General features: G+C 39.1%; 1 protein-coding gene across 5 annotated transcripts in view; it reads left to right on the top strand.

Annotated features, from left to right (window-relative positions):
* The window catches only part of LOC106095920 (probable methylcrotonoyl-CoA carboxylase beta chain, mitochondrial), a 46531-nt gene that overhangs the window by 10356 nt on the left and 16061 nt on the right, over positions 1 to 20114 (top strand). For 3 of the 5 annotated variants that reach the window (XM_013263375.2, XM_013263382.2, XM_059369454.1), the window contains one exon: positions 18097 to 18335. In XM_013263375.2, coding sequence (XP_013118829.2) covers positions 18097 to 18335 — 239 coding nt within the window. Of the gene's footprint in view, positions 1 to 4701; positions 4935 to 18091; positions 18336 to 20114 lie in introns of all 5 variants that reach the window. The other 2 variants (XM_013263400.2, XM_013263392.2) reach the window with 2 other exon arrangements.

Raw genomic sequence — 20114 nt, 5'->3', positions numbered from 1 at the left:
AATCGGTTCATAACCTGATATAGCTGCCATATAAACCGACCTTGGGTCTTGACTTCTAGAGCTTCTAGAGGGCACAGTTCTTATCCGATTTGGCTGAAATTTTGCATGAAGTGTTTTGGTATGACTTGCAACATTTGTGCCAAGTATAGTCTATATCAGTCCATCAGCTGATATAGCCGCGATATAAGCCGATCTCCCGGATAGACTTTTTTAGCCTCTAGAGGGCGCAATTCTTATCCGATTTGCCCGAAATTCTGCATAAAGTGTTTTATTTCGACTTCCAACAACTGTGTTAAGTATGGACTAAATCAGTCTAAATATTGATAAAGCCGCCATATAAACCGATCTTCCGATTAGACTTCTTGGGCTTCTCGAAGGCGAAATGCTTATCAATATGGTTGAAACTTTGCATATGTCGCTTTGGTATGACTTCCAACAACTGTCTAAATAACTGTCTATGGTCTAAATCGGTATATAACCTGATATAGCGGTCATGTGAACCGATCTCCCAGTTTGACTTTTTGAGCCTCTGTAGGGCGCAATTACTCGATTTGCTTGAAATTTTGGAGGTGTTGTTTTTTTATGACACATGCAATCCATGGTGGAGTGTAAAAAAGATTCGGCCCGGTTGAACTTAGCACGCTTTTACTTGTTACTCCTTGGATTTATCGTTCTTCTTACACCCGGAATGACTGTCCTATATATAACAAAACGGGTCAATTTGGTTTTTCATTTTTTTGATCGGAGATAAGGCCATGAGAGCTTGTATATATTACGCTGTTAAACCTGGTGCTGCCAACTACCATGCGGTTTAACGCGGCAAAGTCTATAAGCTTCAATCCGTTATCGGACCCCGATCGTTGTACTGGTACGATTTAAATGTCATGGTCGGCCAGAGGTCATATGTTCTTTCTAGGCGCTTGTCCGAAGCAATGTGGTAAATATAAAAAAATATAAAATGTACCGGGAAATTCTGAAGTATAACGGGTTTCAGTCTCTTGTTAACTACAAATTCACTGCTAATATCATACATCATGGTGCATGATAGTACAATGCGTCACATATATATTGTCCACGTGTAGTGTTGTCCGTGTGTCTGTCCGTCCATCTGTTGTTATCACTCTACAGCCTTCAAAAATTTAGATATTGAGCTGATATTTGGCACAGATACGTCTTTATGATGCACGCTAGTTTGTTCTTGAATGGGCCAAATCGGACCATGTTTGGATATAGCTGCTAAATAGACTGATCTGCCGATAAAGGGTCTAATGCCCATAAATGCTTTATTTTTTACGAATTCCTTGAAATTTGAAACTGAGTAGTTTAAAGCTTCCCGACATCTGATCCAAATATGGTTCAGAGCGGACTATATTTATATATACCGATCTGCCTATAAAGGATCTGAAATCAATAGAAGCTTTATTTATTACCCGAATTCGCTGAATTTTGAAACAGTGAGTTATTTCAAGCCTCCCGACATCTGATCCAAATATGGTTCAGACCAATCTGCCGATAAAGGCCCTGATACCCATAAAAGCTTTATTTATTACCCGATTTCACTAAAATTTGAAACAGTGGGTTATCTTAAGCCTCCCGACATTTGACCCAAATAATATGGTTTAGAACTGACTATATTTAAATATAGCTGCCATACAGACCGATCTCCCGATAAAGGGTCTGAAGTCCATAAAAGCTTTATTTTTAACCGATTTCGCCGAAATTTGAAATAATGTGTAGTTTTAGGCCAACCAACATCGGACTTAAATTTGGTTCAGATCGAACTATATTTAGATATAGCTGCCATATAGACCAATCTGCCGATAAAAGATCCGGAGCCCATAAAAACTTTATTTATGACCCGATTTCGCTGAAATTTGAAACAGTGAGATGTTTTGAGCCTCCCTACCTTCGTTTATATATATATAGCTGTCATATGGACCGATCTTCCAATTAGGGTTTTAATCCCATAAAAAGCAGATTTATTGTCTAAAAATGTCACTTGTATATGAGTTCTCGGGACCTGAATAAAATATGATCGATATGTTTCAGATCGGTTCAGATCGGTTCATATTTGGATATAGCTGCCAGAAAGACCAATATTTTGTTATACATATTTGAAAATTAATTTTATTTATTAGACCACCCAATGTTCGTGCCGAATTTGGGTGCATAAGTTATTCAATTTTAATTGGATTGTGACGATAGGGGGTTTACATAAATACCCGACGTGGTGGGTATCCAAATTTCGGCCCGCTGAACTTAATGCCCTTCACGTGGTATTTTGGTATCACATCCGACAACTGTGCTCAGTATGGTATAAATCGGTTCATAACCTGATATAGCTGCCATATAAACCGACCTTGGGTCTTGACTTCTAGAGCTTCTAGAGGGCACAGTTCTTATCCGATTTGGCTGAAATTTTGCATGAAGTGTTTTGGTATGACTTGCAACATTTGTGCCAAGTATAGTCTATATCAGTCCATCAGCTGATATAGCCGCGATATAAGCCGATCTCCCGGATAGACTTTTTTAGCCTCTAGAGGGCGCAATTCTTATCCGATTTGCCCGAAATTCTGCATAAAGTGTTTTATTTCGACTTCCAACAACTGTGTTAAGTATGGACTAAATCAGTCTAAATATTGATAAAGCCGCCATATAAACCGATCTTCCGATTAGACTTCTTGGGCTTCTCGAAGGCGAAATGCTTATCAATATGGTTGAAACTTTGCATATGTCGCTTTGGTATGACTTCCAACAACTGTCTAAACAACTGTCTATGGTCTAAATCGGTATATAACCTGATATAGCGGTCATGTGAACCGATCTCCCAATTTGACTTTTTGAGCCTCTGTAGGGCGCAATTACTCGATTTGCTTGAAATTTTGGAGGTGTTGTTTTTTTATGACACATGCAATCCATGGTGGAGTGTAAAAAAGATTCGGCCCGGTTGAACTTAGCACGCTTTTACTTGTTACTCCTTGGATTTATCGTTCTTCTTACACCCGGAATGACTGTCCTATATATAACAAAACGGGTCAATTTGGTTTTTCATTTTTTTGATCGGAGATAAGGCCATGAGAGCTTGTATATATTACGCTGTTAAACCTGGTGCTGCCAACTACCATGCGGTTTAACGCGGCAAAGTCTATAAGCTTCAATCCGTTATCGGACCCCGATCGTTGTACTGGTACGATTTAAATGTCATGGTCGGCCAGAGGTCATATGTTCTTTCTAGGCGCTTGTCCGAAGCAATGTGGTAAATATAAAAAAATATAAAATGTACCGGGAAATTCTGAAGTATAACGGGTTTCAGTCTCTTGTTAACTACAAATTCACTGCTAATATCATACATCATGGTGCATGATAGTACAATGCGTCACATATATATTGTCCACGTGTAGTGTTGTCCGTGTGTCTGTCCGTCCATCTGTTGTTATCACTCTACAGCCTTCAAAAATTTAGATATTGAGCTGATATTTGGCACAGATACGTCTTTATGATGCACGCTAGTTTGTTCTTGAATGGGCCAAATCGGACCATGTTTGGATATAGCTGCTAAATAGACTGATCTGCCGATAAAGGGTCTAATGCCCATAAATGCTTTATTTTTTACGAATTCCTTGAAATTTGAAACTGAGTAGTTTAAAGCTTCCCGACATCTGATCCAAATATGGTTCAGAGCGGACTATATTTATATATACCGATCTGCCTATAAAGGATCTGAAATCAATAGAAGCTTTATTTATTACCCGAATTCGCTGAATTTTGAAACAGTGAGTTATTTCAAGCCTCCCGACATCTGATCCAAATATGGTTCAGACCAATCTGCCGATAAAGGCCCTGATACCCATAAAAGCTTTATTTATTACCCGATTTCACTAAAATTTGAAACAGTGGGTTATCTTAAGCCTCCCGACATTTGACCCAAATAATATGGTTTAGAACTGACTATATTTAAATATAGCTGCCATACAGACCGATCTCCCGATAAAGGGTCTGAAGTCCATAAAAGCTTTATTTTTAACCGATTTCGCCGAAATTTGAAATAATGTGTAGTTTTAGGCCAACCAACATCGGACTTAAATTTGGTTCAGATCGAACTATATTTAGATATAGCTGCCATATAGACCAATCTGCCGATAAAAGATCCGGAGCCCATAAAAACTTTATTTATGACCCGATTTCGCTGAAATTTGAAACAGTGAGATGTTTTGAGCCTCCCTACCTTCGTTTATATATATATAGCTGTCATATGGACCGATCTTCCAATTAGGGTTTTAATCCCATAAAAAGCAGATTTATTGTCTAAAAATGTCACTTGTATATGAGTTCTCGGGACCTGAATAAAATATGATCGATATGTTTCAGATCGGTTCAGATCGGTTCATATTTGGATATAGCTGCCAGAAAGACCAATATTTTGTTATACATATTTGAAAATTAATTTTATTTATTAGACCACCCAATGTTCGTGCCGAATTTGGGTGCATAAGTTATTCAATTTTAATTGGATTGTGACGATAGGGGGTTTACATAAATACCCGACGTGGTGGGTATCCAAAGTTCGGCCCGCTGAACTTAATGCCCTTTTTTACTTGTTTTAATTGAATACGTAATCTTTTTAATTGCAGTTTTTTTTCAATCACCTTTTTCAAAAACTCTGATATTGTCATTTTCGTGATTGAAATTTTTTCCGTGTAGGTGCACTGTAATAGGTGAAAGGACTAATTAACTAACACTTTAGTATGTCAATACGAACATGCAAAGCCGGTTATACCATAAAACTATAAAATGTGTCATGCATTCCTTGCAATGAGTGGAAGTGCCATGTGAAAGCCTCCTCGTGTGTTTCCCCCATTGTACACATTCTTCGCTACAAAAGTGTATTCCCAAACAAGCAGAATATTGGGATTTTGGCCGGAAAAGAAAATAGTGTAAGTAGCATGACATTAAAATTGTCTTCAATAGCAACAACAAATCAGCATGTGGCAGCGGCTGGCCAATCAACCAACAGCCGCCAGAGAACAGGAGACTCATGGAGTTATTTTAAAAATGTTAAAATAGAAATACAAAAACAAATAGTCATCTCTGTGCAACAGAAAGCACAAAAACAAAATGTTTGAACAGAAATGAATTGTAGCGATAGTTGTCGAGTGTTGCAAAATGAACTGCAACAGAGAAGTAGATTAAAAATCAGCAGCAGCAATAGCGCAACAAGACAATCAAAATGGAAAAATATAAATAATGCTACCACAAAACGTTGTCGAGTACTTTCACGAGCAATCAGCAGCATTGCCAAAAACAACAAAAACCACAGCAGCAAGCAAAAGAGAGAATAAACGGCATAGCAACATCATCATCATCGTCATCGTCCTATTGCTGTTGCGGTACACACGTCGTATGATGATCATCAGTACAAACAACCCATACAGAACAATGAACTTTATGTGCAGTGTGGCTATGCATGGCAGAGAAATTGTTTCTTCTTTTTTGTATTTACTATACGGGCGCACACAAAGGCGGAAGAAGAAGATTCCTCCAAATTGATGTTTAAAGATCATCATAAGAAATTTATCATTATAGAAGCAGAACTGGGGCTCATGGATGACGATTGAAATATGGTGATAACAAGTAAATAGGATTATTTTTAACTGGAAAAAGACAATACATTGACGAGTTATTGAGTTTATATTTCTATAAAACAGTGAGTAATCAATTTTATTTACTCTTTATAGCTGCTAGCTACTAGCATATAATGTCTGTCATTGACTTTTTTGGAAAAACCTCAATGCTTTCGATGAGAATTTATTTTCAAAACGCATAGTGCCTATCATCTTTTATATAAAATTGGAAGAAAATTGGTTGGCTGTATAGCGTTTAAATGCTTAATCCCCAGGAAATGAGATTGAGACTATCCTAACATTATTAAGGAGGAAATTTTGTATTTAACTTCTAGTTCGATTCACTTTTCCTTTTTATGTTGTTGTAGCCACAATTTCATGTGAAGGTGGCGATCCTCATCAAGCTCCTGTGGGTGAGCAAGCTCGTTCCGATCCAAAGGACCGATCGCCGCATGAACAGGTTGGCCACAGGTTATTTAAAGGCGCCTATAACCCGCCTTGTCATATCGAGCATTATAGTCACTCAGTATTTGTACAGGAGCCGGTGCCGCCCGGCCTCTCACTGAGACTCTCTTCTCTGCTCGATAACGCTGATTGTCCGCGACTGTCGTTGCAGCTACTCCGTACGGAGTATTCCATTATCCGCAACCTGTGGACGCGCCCGGTAGCTCGCAGCTAAGCTTATAGCTAAGCAAAGATGGACACCACACAGGTCGGACCTCAATGTTCCAGCCTGTGTGGTGCTCACAGCAATCGCGCAAGGGTTTCCTTTTTATTTCCTCCACCAGTGAATGGGGTATACTTATGTCGTCATTCCGAAATATTGATCTAAAACCAAGCAAAGAACCAAGAAGTTTATATTCTTGGTTTGCGAAAGCACGCTAACTTTCGAAAGAGCAAAGCTAGACGTTTGAAATTTTGCGCAAATACTTTAGTTGGCAATCACAGAAAATGTATACCTCTAGTCGAAAGTAGAATAGATTTCCTAGTGCCTCCAATCTCTGACACCCAGTTTCGAGATGTCTCCTTCCAATTGGTCACTCCATTGGAATTTTGGTTGTTGTTGTTGTAGTAGTGTGTTGAACACTGAGGCGGCAGCCTTTGCCGATGAAGAAATCCATCGGGTCAATCCGGTACGTACAATCGGCTGCCATGGGAGTTTTGGTAGTTGTTGTAGCAGTTTATTCTGTTCTATCTTTCGTCTGCTTGATTCTGTTGAGTGTTAAGACCCAGGAACTCTGCGACTAAGATGGGTTGCGTTCACAGGGATCTGGGTCTGAGTCGAGTGGGTCTGGCCGGGCAGTTAAACATGTGTCGTGTATCGTGCGATCCCTGGTTACAATCGGGACATACATCTTGCACGTCGTAATCAATCCTTGCTCTGTAGGAGTTGAGGCGGCTGCATTAGCCGGAACGTAATTGAGCCCGAACTATTCTGGTTTGCCGGGGGAGGTCAATTTCTTCAGATTCAATAGGAGGCGGTTGTTCTCCAAGGACTACATTCACTCGGTAGCCAACTACCGCATCTGCTACAGTGTTTTCATGAATGTTGTCTAGACCTGCATGATATGCCGCTTGTTCTAGAGGTTCTCTCTTGTAGCGTTGAACCTCACGCTCTAGATCATATCATGTGGATATCTATCCACAAGATGATGATTTGGATGGTCTCTGCGATAACAGCCCAAAAGGTATTGCTTAGACAGCATGTAGTTATGTCTTCGCACTGGTAGGATCTTTGTCTCCTGATGGAGGTGGTCCACATGAGAACTGAGGAGACAGCCCGTCACAGTTCGGAGGGCGGCATTCTGACAGATCCGAATATTTTTGCACTGCGTGTCACAAAGCTGCCGAGACCACACTGGTGCTACATAACTTACCACAGACCGGCCAATTGCTTTGTACGTGGTCAACAAGGTTTCTTTGTCTACACCCCAAGTGCTGCCAGCAAGTGACTTAGATCCTTGTTTCTACTTTTGACCTTGTCGCAAATTGCTGTGGCATTTGGGGAGAATGTGTATGAGCTGTCAAATGTGACGCCAAGTATTTTGGGACACTTGATGGTCGGAATCATTTCTCCATCGACCATCACAGTCAGCTCAGTATTCACCTCAAGCGTAATTGTAGTGAACAATGCGGCTGAAAATTTGGTGGCTGATATCTTCAGATTTCTTGCAGCGAAATATGAGGAAAGTCCGTTGAGGTAGACGTTTAACCTATCGCAAATGTCAACAATGGGTGGGGTGGCCTGATGCCATGATCGAACAATCGTCCGCATATGATAGATCTCTATGCCGTCTGGAGGGGGTGGAATGGAGGATAGGTAGAGGTTAAACAGTGACGGAGATATCACCCCACCTTGGGGAACTCCCTGTTTCACTCTATGGTGCTTCGACTTCTTATCCCTAAATTCCACAAATGACTGGCGACCTCACAGATAATTCGCGACCCAGCGTTTCTGGCGTGGCTGGAGGGACATGTTGGCGATGTCCTCAAATAGTTTGGCATGGCTGACCGTGTCGAATGCTTTCGATAGGTCCAGTGCCACGAGGACCGTCCTATCACATGGCCTGGGCTGAGGGAAGCCACGGCAAATGTGTGCGGTGATGACATTCAAATCAGTTGTTGTGCTATGCAGTCTTCGAAATCCATGTTGATGCTCGGCGAATGGAAATTCTCCTACGAGGCTCGGGAGGAGTAATGCCTCAAGCGTTCACAGTTCAATACAGGAAATCAGTCAGTTAAACCTATGGGTTGATCGGGATTCTGAGAAGACGAGGCCATTGCTGAAAGGAAAAAAGAAAGGTCAGTATAGCTTTCGGTATCATTACCAGCTCCCTTATGATAAATCGGTGCAGCAAGTGATATCATGTGTTTGGCATGTGGGGAAGATGATGAGACGTTGGAGCATGTCCTATGTCATTGCCTGGCTTTCTTGGCTAAGAGACACAGGCATTTGGGACACAATACCAGACATGAACCGACTTGGGGCGTGGAATGGAAAGCAATTAAGGATTTTGTATGCAGAACGGAATTCCTGACTTTATTTTTCTTACTTACTTTTTAGTATTTAGAGTGCACATCATGCTGATTAATTACTGGCTTAGGTGTGAATATAGTGGCATGGGGAGGATTAATATCAGCAATCTATTTTAAATCTAACTTAAACTACGTTAAGTGCCATTTGTGCCTACTTATAAAGTAATAATAATCTAAACCTAACCTAAACCTTTTCAAAGTGTTTAAAGTGTTTGGTAATTGTGAGCCTGCAAATTTCTGCTGGAGTGTTTTGTCGAATAGATGCTTTTTGAAAACCAACCGTTTCATTCAAATAAACAGCAAAAGAAATTAAAGACTGTTCTTTACAGACTCACTTAGACAATTTTAAGTCCATGGTGATACCATAGTAGCGACAGATCAAGGCTTCTGGCGGGAATCGAACCCACGACCCCTGCACTGGTAATCCAAGTACGCTGCCAACTCGGCTACCGGGGCGCCCCCTGTTATTACTCTCCTGCAAATTTTTACTGGAAAAGTATGTGAACAGACCTTTTATCCGATTACTGCAAGTGTAATCGAATAAGCAAAAAACAAGAGACAAAAAAAAGTTAGCGGCATTTATTTGCCGTTGAAAAAAAATGCATTTACCTTTATCAAAACGTTGAGTTTGTGGATTTTTCTCTGTTAAATTGCATAAGACTAAAAGTGTAAGTATTTTAATCTTGTAAGACATTTTTATAGGAGTAAATCTTCTCTACCACCTGGTGGAAATAAAGAATTATTATTGAGCTTAAACATGAATTAGACAGTACTCATTGACATGGAAGACGTATCTCTGTTTTTCCCCAAAGGAATTTGCATGAGAAAATTGCAATTTTGCCATAGGATTCGTCGTTCTACGGTACGTTTAGATTTAGAAACCTTTGAATTAACAATATTTAATGTTGTTTAATTTTGATAATAGCGTGATTTAACACGCACATTGATTGTCAAATGAACCCTACATATTAAACGCAATCACTGTTTTGGACATAATTGCACTTGTTCATGTGTAATGGCAGTTAATACTAGTTGTATTATTGGTACGACCATTTACATAACACTTCCCGTAGAACTTAATCGATATACAATAGCAACAAATAACTGGGGCTTTGTCAATGCATATGTATGTACATATGCTTCTAACTGCGAATTTGTCAGCCTTATTGGAGTTTCCTACTGCAAATATGGTGCAAAGTATATTTGTGATATCTATTAGCTGGTAGTACTGGTATGGTATTTGTTTAGAATTGCTGCAAGCCCTATATATTTTTATAATCCTCCCCTATTTTGTTTGTTTGTTGCTATTTCCATTTCATATGCGTGCAAGTTAGTGTGTGCATTGAATGAATGAAGTCAACGCACTTGAAGAACATTTTATGGCCATTAGCACTTTGGAGATGGGCAAACTCTTTGCTTGCCGCTGCTTGACAAAACGTTTTAGTTGGGGAAGAAAGCCATAAAAATAAATCCCCCAAAGTTCAATGTTTAAAATTACAACATTCTTCTCGCAACATTCGTTAGACAAGATGGCCATGTACAATCACTTCCCTAATTGATTTTGAACTTTACAATGACATTTAAATTGCCTAAAGACAACTCTGATATGTTTTTTGTGTGTTACAGCGAAGTGTTATCGATTTTTAAAAGATTACACGTAGTACATATCAAGAAATTCTGTTCGCCAAACAAAACAGACATTCTAGGCAGAAAATTTAAATAATATTGATATGTTTAGATCTAAAATAAAAGTTTTGTTATAAGCACAAAATTACAAAAAGGATATAGTATTCGCCCAGGAATGGTACTGGTTCAATCATGGTACGGAAATTGTAGTATTTTTTATACCTTCCACCACAGGCCTTTAGAGGGCGCAATTCTCGTCCGATTTGAATGAAATTTTGCACGTGGTGTTTTGGTACTTCCAATATTTGTGCTAAGTATGGTTCAAATCGGTCCTTAACCTGTCATAACTGCCCCATAAACCGATCTTGGGTCTAATTCTAATCCGATTTGACTGTAATAATGCACGTGGTGTTTTGGTGTCACTTCCAGACACTGTGATAAGTATGATTTAAATCGGTTCATAACCTGGTATAGCTGCCATATAAACCGATCTTTGATCTTGACTTCTTGAGCCGTTAGAGGGCGTAATTCTCATCCGACTTGGCTGAAATTTTGCATGAAGTATTTTGTCATGATTTCCAACAACTGTGCTTATGTAAGTATGGCGCAAATCGGAAAATAATCTGATATAGCTGCCATATAAAGCGATCTGGGATCTTGACTTCTTGGGCTTTTAGAGGACGCAGTTATTATCCAATTTGGTTTAAATTTTGTACAACGGCTTCTCCCATGACCTTTAATATACATGTGATCTATGGCTTGTTTTTTTTTTATCAATATCTTGAACAATTGAAATTGAATGAAATTTGAAGTTCTACCAATATTTGTAAAATTATAACACTTATTACAAGAGATGACTTGTTTTTGAATTTTGGCTGAGGAATCCTTTAGCAATGAGTAAATTTGATGGGAATATTTTCTATTGTCAATCCCTCTGGGCATGGTGGCTAGTTGTTTCTTTGGTCAAACAGCGACTACATTGTTTGTTTTTTGGGTAACTCCTTAAATGATTTTCTAAGTATTCGTGCTTTGCTGTTTTTTTTTTACAAAATATACAAAAATTTAAATTAAATTAAAAATTAAAAAAAAATTATTAAGCAGCCTCATCCGGTTTCTCTGATGCCAGACCAGGCATCCCTTGTTGTTGTTGTTGTTGTAGCTATACTTCTTTTATGTGAAGGTGGCGATCCTCATCAATGGTGAGCAAGCTCGTTCCGGTTCAAAGTACCAATCGCCGCGGGAAAAGGGTGGTCATTGGTTATTTAAAGGCGCCAATAACTCGCCTGGTATATCGAGCATCATAGGCACTCAGTATTTGTGCAAGAGCCGGTGCCGCTCCCACTGACATTCTCCGCTCGATACCTCTGATTGCCCGCGACTGTCCGTTGCAACTACTCCGTTTAGAGTATTCCACTATCCGCAACCTGTGGACGCAATTTTCGTGACAGCAATAAACATATATATAAACATAAATGGTAAAACTTTCGGCAATGATGAGGCTATAAAATCGCACTATGTTCAGTTTTTTGCAGATAAAGGCCAGATGTTCTATGAGTGTGGAATACTAAATTTGCCGGAAAGATGGCAAAAGGTTATCGAACAAAATGGCAATAATATATTTGATTAAAGTTCATTCTAAGTTTTATTAAAAATGCATTTACTTTCTTTTAAAAAATCCGCAATTACTTTTTAGGCAACCCAATAGAATAGAGCTCAATGCACCAGCCTGTGTGGTGCTCACATCTATCCCGTGCCGGGTTCCTCTTGTCATTCTGGACTACTGTAGAGGCCAGAACTGGCACTAAAGAAACATACCCGGAGGAGAATTTGGTCCTCTGAAATCCCATTATTTGTTGTTACGCGCACTGATTTTATCCATCTTTCACAATTCTCCTACGGATCGGATAACAATCGCGGTTGTTGGACGAGTGTAGTGAACGTAATCTAACCTAAACAGTGGTAAAGTGGCATATTCTCCCATACAACCAGATTGCCAATAAGTTGTTGAAAAGGAAAACCGCTCTCAACTGTCTCAAAATACTCATCGAAAAAGGTGAACCTAAATTCGCTTGTTTCCGGGGATTTGCAGAACAAGCCAGTTTATAAGACTCGAAACCACCTTAAAGTGGGTTGGGTATGTAGCGATATACAAGCGGACAATGTCGAATTCTTGAATTTTTTGCGTAAAAGTCGGTAATTTTATCATTCTTTATTTATTGCAGTGATAGAGTCACACTAACACTGTTGAAAAGGTCAAACTGTGTTTGTGTTTGAGTATTGTCAAACATCTACTAAATGAAAGAGCTTTGAAATAAAATCAGCCGAACAAGGCCACACGAAGTTGTTTATACTGTCCGTTTGCTTTTATTCGCGCGGACATAGGAAATTATATGCCGATTTGTACACTGCCCATCTATGGTCTAATACTACATCTTCTAGGGTGCGGTACATGTTGTTCCGCCTTTTTGCATCATTCTGGACTACTGTAGAGTCTTCAAGTGACAGAACAGAGGGGACTTTTGCTGAGGAGAGGTCGGTCCCTAAAACTCTATATCTCTTACACATCCAGCCGTACACACTTTATTGTGACCTATAGCCTTAGATTGAAGCAATTAGTAAGTAATCGCGGTGATTAGACGAGTGTTATTCTATCTAACCAGTGCTGGAGTGACTTTCTTGCATATATTCTCATACAGCCATGGTACCAATAAATCTCTTTGAGAAAGAACACCGCCCCTAAACGTCGCAAATCTCTCAACGAGAGAGATGGCTGAAGATTAAAAAATTCACCTTTTCGGTAAAATTGTATTTTACGGGATCAGTTCGAAAAAAATCTAATTTTTTGCATACCCCATTTAAACGACCCCAGGAACACGAATATAAAGGCCGTTTTTGAGGCTCGGGCCCGTAGATCCCCTTAGGGGCCAAAACCACCTCCTTCGAAGAGTTGTGTTCATAGCTAGGCAATATGGATATCAAATGAAAGGTATATATTAGCAGATTGCAAATATGCAAACAAAGGTTTTACCCGAGAAGGACCAACCGGATCTTGAGAATTTTGAACCCTATTTAGAAAATAAACGAAATTGTTATTTTAAATAAAACTATTTGCCTTCCAAAGATGGACAAATTTGTCGGCGAGGTTTAAGATTTTCTCCTCCTCCATATGTCCAACAGTGGGAAATAGGCAAAAGTATTTTTAATACAACTCTATTGGACTTCCAAAGTTTTTTTTTGTAAACAAAACGCGATTTTGTTTAATATATTTTATTATTTTTTTTTTTTTAAATCGCAATTTTTGGTAGTTATGAAGTTTTTTAATTACGAGTCCTTCGAGTGTTTAATTTCTTGTATATTCGTAATCTACTTGTTCATACCTATAATTTAATAGCCTCATTCCCCATATTTAAGGGGGTTCCAAATTCTTAAGACACCTTAGGTCCTTCCCGGGTCCAAATTTTGCACTTTTGTTTGCATATTCTTAATCTATTCAATACCTTTAATTTGATAGCCATATTGCTTAGGTTTAAGGGATTTAATTTGGAACCTTTGTTTGTATATTCGTTTGATACCCATATTGTCTAGGTGAGAACACAATTCCCCGAGGGTGGGTTTTGGTCCCTAGGGGGGTCCATGGGCCCTAGCTAGAGCTGGCAAAATATCGACGGCACTATCGATATTTAATTTTTTGACTGAATATCGATTGATATTTTTCCGATGGATACTATCGCAAAAGTTATATTTTTTTTGGCAAAACTAAACTAATTTAAGCGATCCAACACTGAATCTATCGTTTAAGATACATTGCGCCTATAGAGGGCTCAATTTTCATCCGATTAGATTAACATTTTGTGCAATGATTTCTTCTGACTTCCCACTCACTTTTTTAACTTTGGTTTTATTTGACATTGCTTCTATATAAATCGATATCCTGATTTTTACTTCTAATTTTCGTTTGAAATATGGGTGATGGGAAATTAACGATAGTATCGATATTTATAATTAAGACTATCGAAAGTATCGAATGCTGCGATTTTCGATAGCGAGCTTTGGCCCGAGCTCCAAAAAGTTTCGCAGCTAAAAGAAAATTTTGCAAAAAGACTTACCTCAACTTACCTCACGAAATATACGAAATACGAAATATGTATGTAATCCTGTAAATTGTTCATTTCGAAGAGCATTAGAAATTCCTATATTCCAAAAATTCCTATATGTTGAAATTCGCTTTCGAATATATCACCTCATCACGATTTTCTTTGATTCCACTTTTGTTTAAATGTTTAATAACCAAATAATTTTTGTAGAAATTTTTATTACACATTACATCAGGTGTTACCCTTCACGAACAACTTCCTGCCTAAAGCAGGCAATTATATATTGCGTCAAAAAGAAAAAACAATCGTTTTTATTGATTCTAACAAACTGTAGTTTATATGCAGCATAATTATGGTATAAATTCTACATTATTTCACCCATTTAATATGAATAAAAGCGTTAAAAGCTTTTGTAAAAACGCACCGCACACACCAAAATGTACATCCAGCGACAGAAGGTTAAATAAGCAAGGAGGCCTTTTTGAGAAATAAAGTTGGTGTAGTTGTTATAGCCACAATCTTGTTATAATTAAACAAGGAGTTTGATTTTGGAATTATTTTTTCACGGACTCCAGCTGTAGTTACAGAACACTGATTACAGGAAAAATTGTTAAGAGCTCACAATTGCCCATAACTTACTTTATTTGGCTATGACAGAACATTTGTTCGACAAGCCGAACGAAGAATAGCGTTCTGCGCTCATTAAATGGTTTCGAGAGATTCTTCCCTCTTCTTACCGAGGAACGCGTATCAGCAAGTGTCATCCTGCAGAGTCTTATTAATTTTGCAGGGATACTAAACTCAGACATGGCTTGAAAGACCTTTGAACGTAAAAGGGTATCGAAAGCGGTTATGCACTAAACTAAGAGATGGTAGGTGTTGATTTGTCTGGTCTAGGGTGGATTTACCAGGTCTAAAGCCGCATTGATAGGGCCCAATTATCTCATTGATTTTTGGTTTCAATCTTTCAAACATTACGCTCGAGAGTATCTTGTATGCGATGGGGAGGAGATTTTTTTCTCTGTAGTTGGCACATTCCGCCTTGTCTCCTTTCTTGTGTACGGAACATGGTGTGCTGAGGTTCCAATAGTCGGGTATGCGTTCTTCTAGCCAGATTGCGCAGATAAGCTGATGCATGCCACTTATCACACTTAACAGTTCATCGGGTAACCCGTCGGCTTCTGCAGCCTTGTTGTTCTTCAGTCGGATCACTGCTGCTTGGACCTTATTATGATTAGGAGGTAAACATTCTATACCATCATCATTGATTGGTTCTGCGGTATCCTTTTCATCGCCAATGTCGGACACTAGCAGTTGGGTAAAATGTTCTTTCCATATCCTCAGCATGCTATCTGTGGCAGTTACCAGATTTCCTTCTTTGTCTCTGGAGGAGGATGTGCCTGCCTGATGTTTCGCTCACACCCACGTCTTTCCATTTCGTTTTTCTTTCCCGGGAATAGACATTTTTCTTCTCTTCTTTTTCTCCCGATATCTCTCCTTCATCTGGCGAGTTGCCACTGATTGCAGGGTTGCTCTATATGCCGCATTCTTGACTTAATTAGCATCTCGCCACCCTTGGTCGCACCATGGGTTTCTTGGGGAGGCTTCCTGTACCCAAGTACCATATGGGGTTGTGAATATTTTTATGTTGAAATCTGATGCTACTAACAATCATGTTTTTTACGCGGCGAAATCTATCAGCCTCAACCCATTACTGGACGTTATCTCGTGGAGGCTAAACTTTCCGACTGTTCCCTATCTTCGCATTAAAATCTCCCAGAACGAGTTTAATATCAGGGGCAGGGCAGCGGTCATATTCTCTCTCTAGGCGATCCTAGAAAATATCCTTGGTCTGCTCATCCTTGGACCCAAATTTTAATATCATATTCGTGTTCTGGTCTCCAATACCTTTCATTTGATACCCTTATTGTGTAAGTGGAGGGTCCGCCTCCACTGGATATCCAAAAATTATATAGCCTATGTTTCCTTTCAGACAAACGTACACAATCTATGACAATTAAAAAAAAATCGGTTCGGCCAAGACACATATAGTCATAATGGGTCTAATGGCTTTTTTGAGGGGTGGCATACAAAATCGATCTGCTTTTGCATGCCAGATTAGAAATCTACTCCCGAATACCTTTCATTTGAGCCCCATATTGACATGAAGGTGTGTGTCTGTTTTGGGGTGGGGGCTGCCCGATGGGTACTTAGACTCGAATTTTAATACCATATTCGTATTCTACTCTCCAATATCTTTCATTTGATACCTATACTGTCCCGATCGGTGGTTTGTGTTTTTGGCATAAGGGGGAGGGTCCGTCCCCCTTCCGATATCGAAAAATTATAAAGCCTATGTGTCCTTCCAGACCAACCTACACAATATGCGAAAATTTCGAGAAAATCGGTTCTGCCGTTTTTCAGTCTATACGGAACAAACAAACCGAGTCCCATATATCCGAGATTGGCTCATGGGCCCATGGGGGTGGCGTTTTTATGAGGGTGGGGTGACCACCTATACTTCGACATGAATTTATATGCCATATTCGTTATCTACTCCCGCATACTTTTCATTTGATAAACATATTGTCCTTATCGGTCCACTTTTGATTTTGGGTGGTGTTGTGGGGCAGCGGTCGAGGGTCCGCCCTCTTCGGTCATCAATAAATTATAAAGCCTATTCCTACTTCCTGACCATATTCGTAATCTACTTCCGAATACCTTTCATTTGAGTCCCATATTGTCACGATCGTCAAATAAACATATTTTAAGGGGTTTTGGGACCCCCAGATACTTGAACCCAACTTTTATTATGAAATTCATACTCTACTCTTGAATACCTTTCATTTGAATCCCATATTGTCCTGATTGTACCACATTTATTTTGGGTAGTACTTTTGGGGTAAGGGGGAGGGTCCGTCCTCCTCCCGACATCAAAAATTATTTAGCCTGAGTTTCCTTCCAGATCAACCTACACAATCTGTGAAAATTTGAGTCTATACGGAACAATCAAACAAACCGTCAAACAAACAAACATACAAACAAACAAACATACAAACAAACACAAATTGAATTTTATGTATTAGATTTGTTTATAAGGCCCAAAAGTATATGGCCTTACCAATTACCTTACCCACCCCGCTAGTCTTTTTAGTAGACAACAATATTTTTTTTTATATTTTACTGTTCCGACCATCTGTTGCTGTTGGTCTTGCCTCAGTCTTATGTTTGTTGAGTTTTCCATGGTGAATGAATGATCGTCAGCAACAACAAAAACTACGACAACATTGCAATAATAGCAATAATCCGTTACGTTTATAATGATAATGAACTTGTATGGTGGATAGATTTGAATCACGCACATGGTTGAAAAGCGCTAGCGATATGCTTCAATTCACTTTCAAAACGTTCGAATGACTGCATGTTGATATTTTGGCCATTGATGACGACATGAGAATCCACAAATGCTTAAAAAAATGTCAATAGTCATAGGCAAAAGTTGTAAGCATCATTTGCATACATAGATAGATAGCTATAGGCATACAAATTATATCTATAGGTGCGTAATAGTTATAAATTTTTCACTTCATTAGTAGTATGACGCGTCTATCATGATTGGACAACAAAAACAACAACGCTAACCTTTATCTTTTTTAATTGCTCAAAGCCCAAATCTAGAAACTAACTTTTCTATTTCTTCATTTTTATTTTCAGCACAGAAGTTTGTCAGACAGTGAGGCAACCTCCTCCCCTTGCTGCTGCACCAACAACAACTACCTGGTCAGTTTTGGATATCGTCGTGTATATTGGATAGCGAGTGCATATTATTATACAAACATGGCAGTGAATGTCTATTCAACAAATGTTACCACGGAGAACCTATCCAGACATGATATGTTGTCTTGGGTAAATGATTGTCTGCAGGCACAGTTTTCCAAAATTGAAGAACTCTGCACCGGTAAATATTGGCATACATATTTTAATTAATAGAATGGAAAAAATTCAAGAGTTGTAATGACCAGAGCATGATACAACCGTCATACCTCTGTTGAAAAAGGGTTCTGATAGAAAATGTCAAAATTTTGATATTCCTAGAGTTTGGATAAAAGTTTATTGTAAAATTTTCTAGAGATTGATTGATGACGAAAAATTTTCTGGTAATTTTATTTTACTAGACAAATACAATTTCTACTGATGCGTCTGTTTGTGGTACCAGTCGGAATCGCGATCTAGGAAACTAGACAATGCCATTGACAATAACACATTTTCTGCCTTAAGCCTAATACTGACTTCAAGTTTTTGTCCGAACAACTGTCAACAGGCGCTATTATTATTATGTTAAAAAGAGTTGCACTAAGTTCTTTTTACGAAACGATTTCAACATGTTGCTAGCAACATTGTCATATTTCGTAGATTTTAAATGTACATGTATATATAATCCATCGAATAATGACAATAAATTTCGAACGTCATGTTCCTGACTACCTCAGTTAGAAGGCAGACCTCAACGCCTCGACCTCTACATAAAAGTGCAAAGGTCTAGTGTCGCGTTAAGTGCTGCTCTCGGGTCACTCTTACTCGTCCCCAATATCAGCACTGCCGTAATACCCGTTACCTTCTTCATAATACCGCGTAGACTCATCCTCTCCAGGGCCAGGTGCCACACCAAGCGCCCATAGGTGAGGATCAGCCAAACCAAAGAAGTGTGCACCACCAGACCGCCCCTGGTCAAAGTTCCCAAATTCTGGCTATTGAGTTGTGTCACGATTAGAGCGCACTCAGTCTAACTCTCTCCTAAACGTTCATTCTCCAGTTACATTTATGATCATAAGTGACGCCCAGGAATTAAGCCTCCCGAGAGAGCGATAGCTCATTCCTTCCAGGATCGGTTAGCTGAATTCGCCATACTTCCTCCTTCCAGTGAACAACACCAGCTCTGCCTTTCTGTGTTCTATACCAAACCCATTGGCCATCGCCGATCTAGGCAGGACGTCTTTTCTTCTTAACGGTGGAGATGTCATTTTCACGAAAAGGGAAATCGGAGATAGAGGTACCTCGCCCTCCCCGAGAGTTTTTGTATTCCGTTGAACAAGGAATCATATAAGCTTTTGAATGTGTACAGCGTTTCGGTGGTCCCGAAGGCATTGTAGATAATGTCAATGTGGTAGTGGACACTCGTCGCTAAACGCTCTAGCGACGAATTATGTGAAGTTGAGACTGGATAGAAGGTGCAAAGAGCTTCTTTGAACCATAGGACGGGCTGCGAAGTAGGAGTTAGCGGTTAGCAGTTGTCCTGACTTCCACTACAACTTCGGCCTGAGATCGAAGAAAAAAAAATACATATGGCGGGTTTCCAGATCCAGAAATTCTCTGGTTTGCCGCGGGAGGTCAATTTCTTCAGGTGCAATGTAGTCTCTAATGGCTACATTCACCTGGTAGCTGGTATCCGCATCCATTTCTATACTATTAAATCCTTTTAATTTTCTCAAATAAAAGTTTTACAAGTTTTCAGAAAAATTTGTTTTTACTTTGGTTGACAGACATATGGTAACAATGATGTCAAACTAACAACTGTTTACTACCAAAACAACGCTTTGCATGCCAAATAAAAAAGTTTAATTACAACTAAACAAATTAGCAACTCTATTGGAAACATTGTGAGATTTCACAAAATAGAATTGATATTTAGCAACATTTTAATACTCCCCAAAAACATTCCCCAAAGAGCACAAATTTA

The sequence above is a fragment of the Stomoxys calcitrans genome, chromosome 5 (genome assembly GCF_963082655.1).
Source record: "Stomoxys calcitrans chromosome 5, idStoCalc2.1, whole genome shotgun sequence".
NCBI lineage: Eukaryota > Metazoa > Arthropoda > Insecta > Diptera > Muscidae > Stomoxys > Stomoxys calcitrans.
The sequence above is the reverse complement of the archived record's forward strand: the minus strand, read 5'-3'. Positions and strand labels throughout refer to the sequence as shown.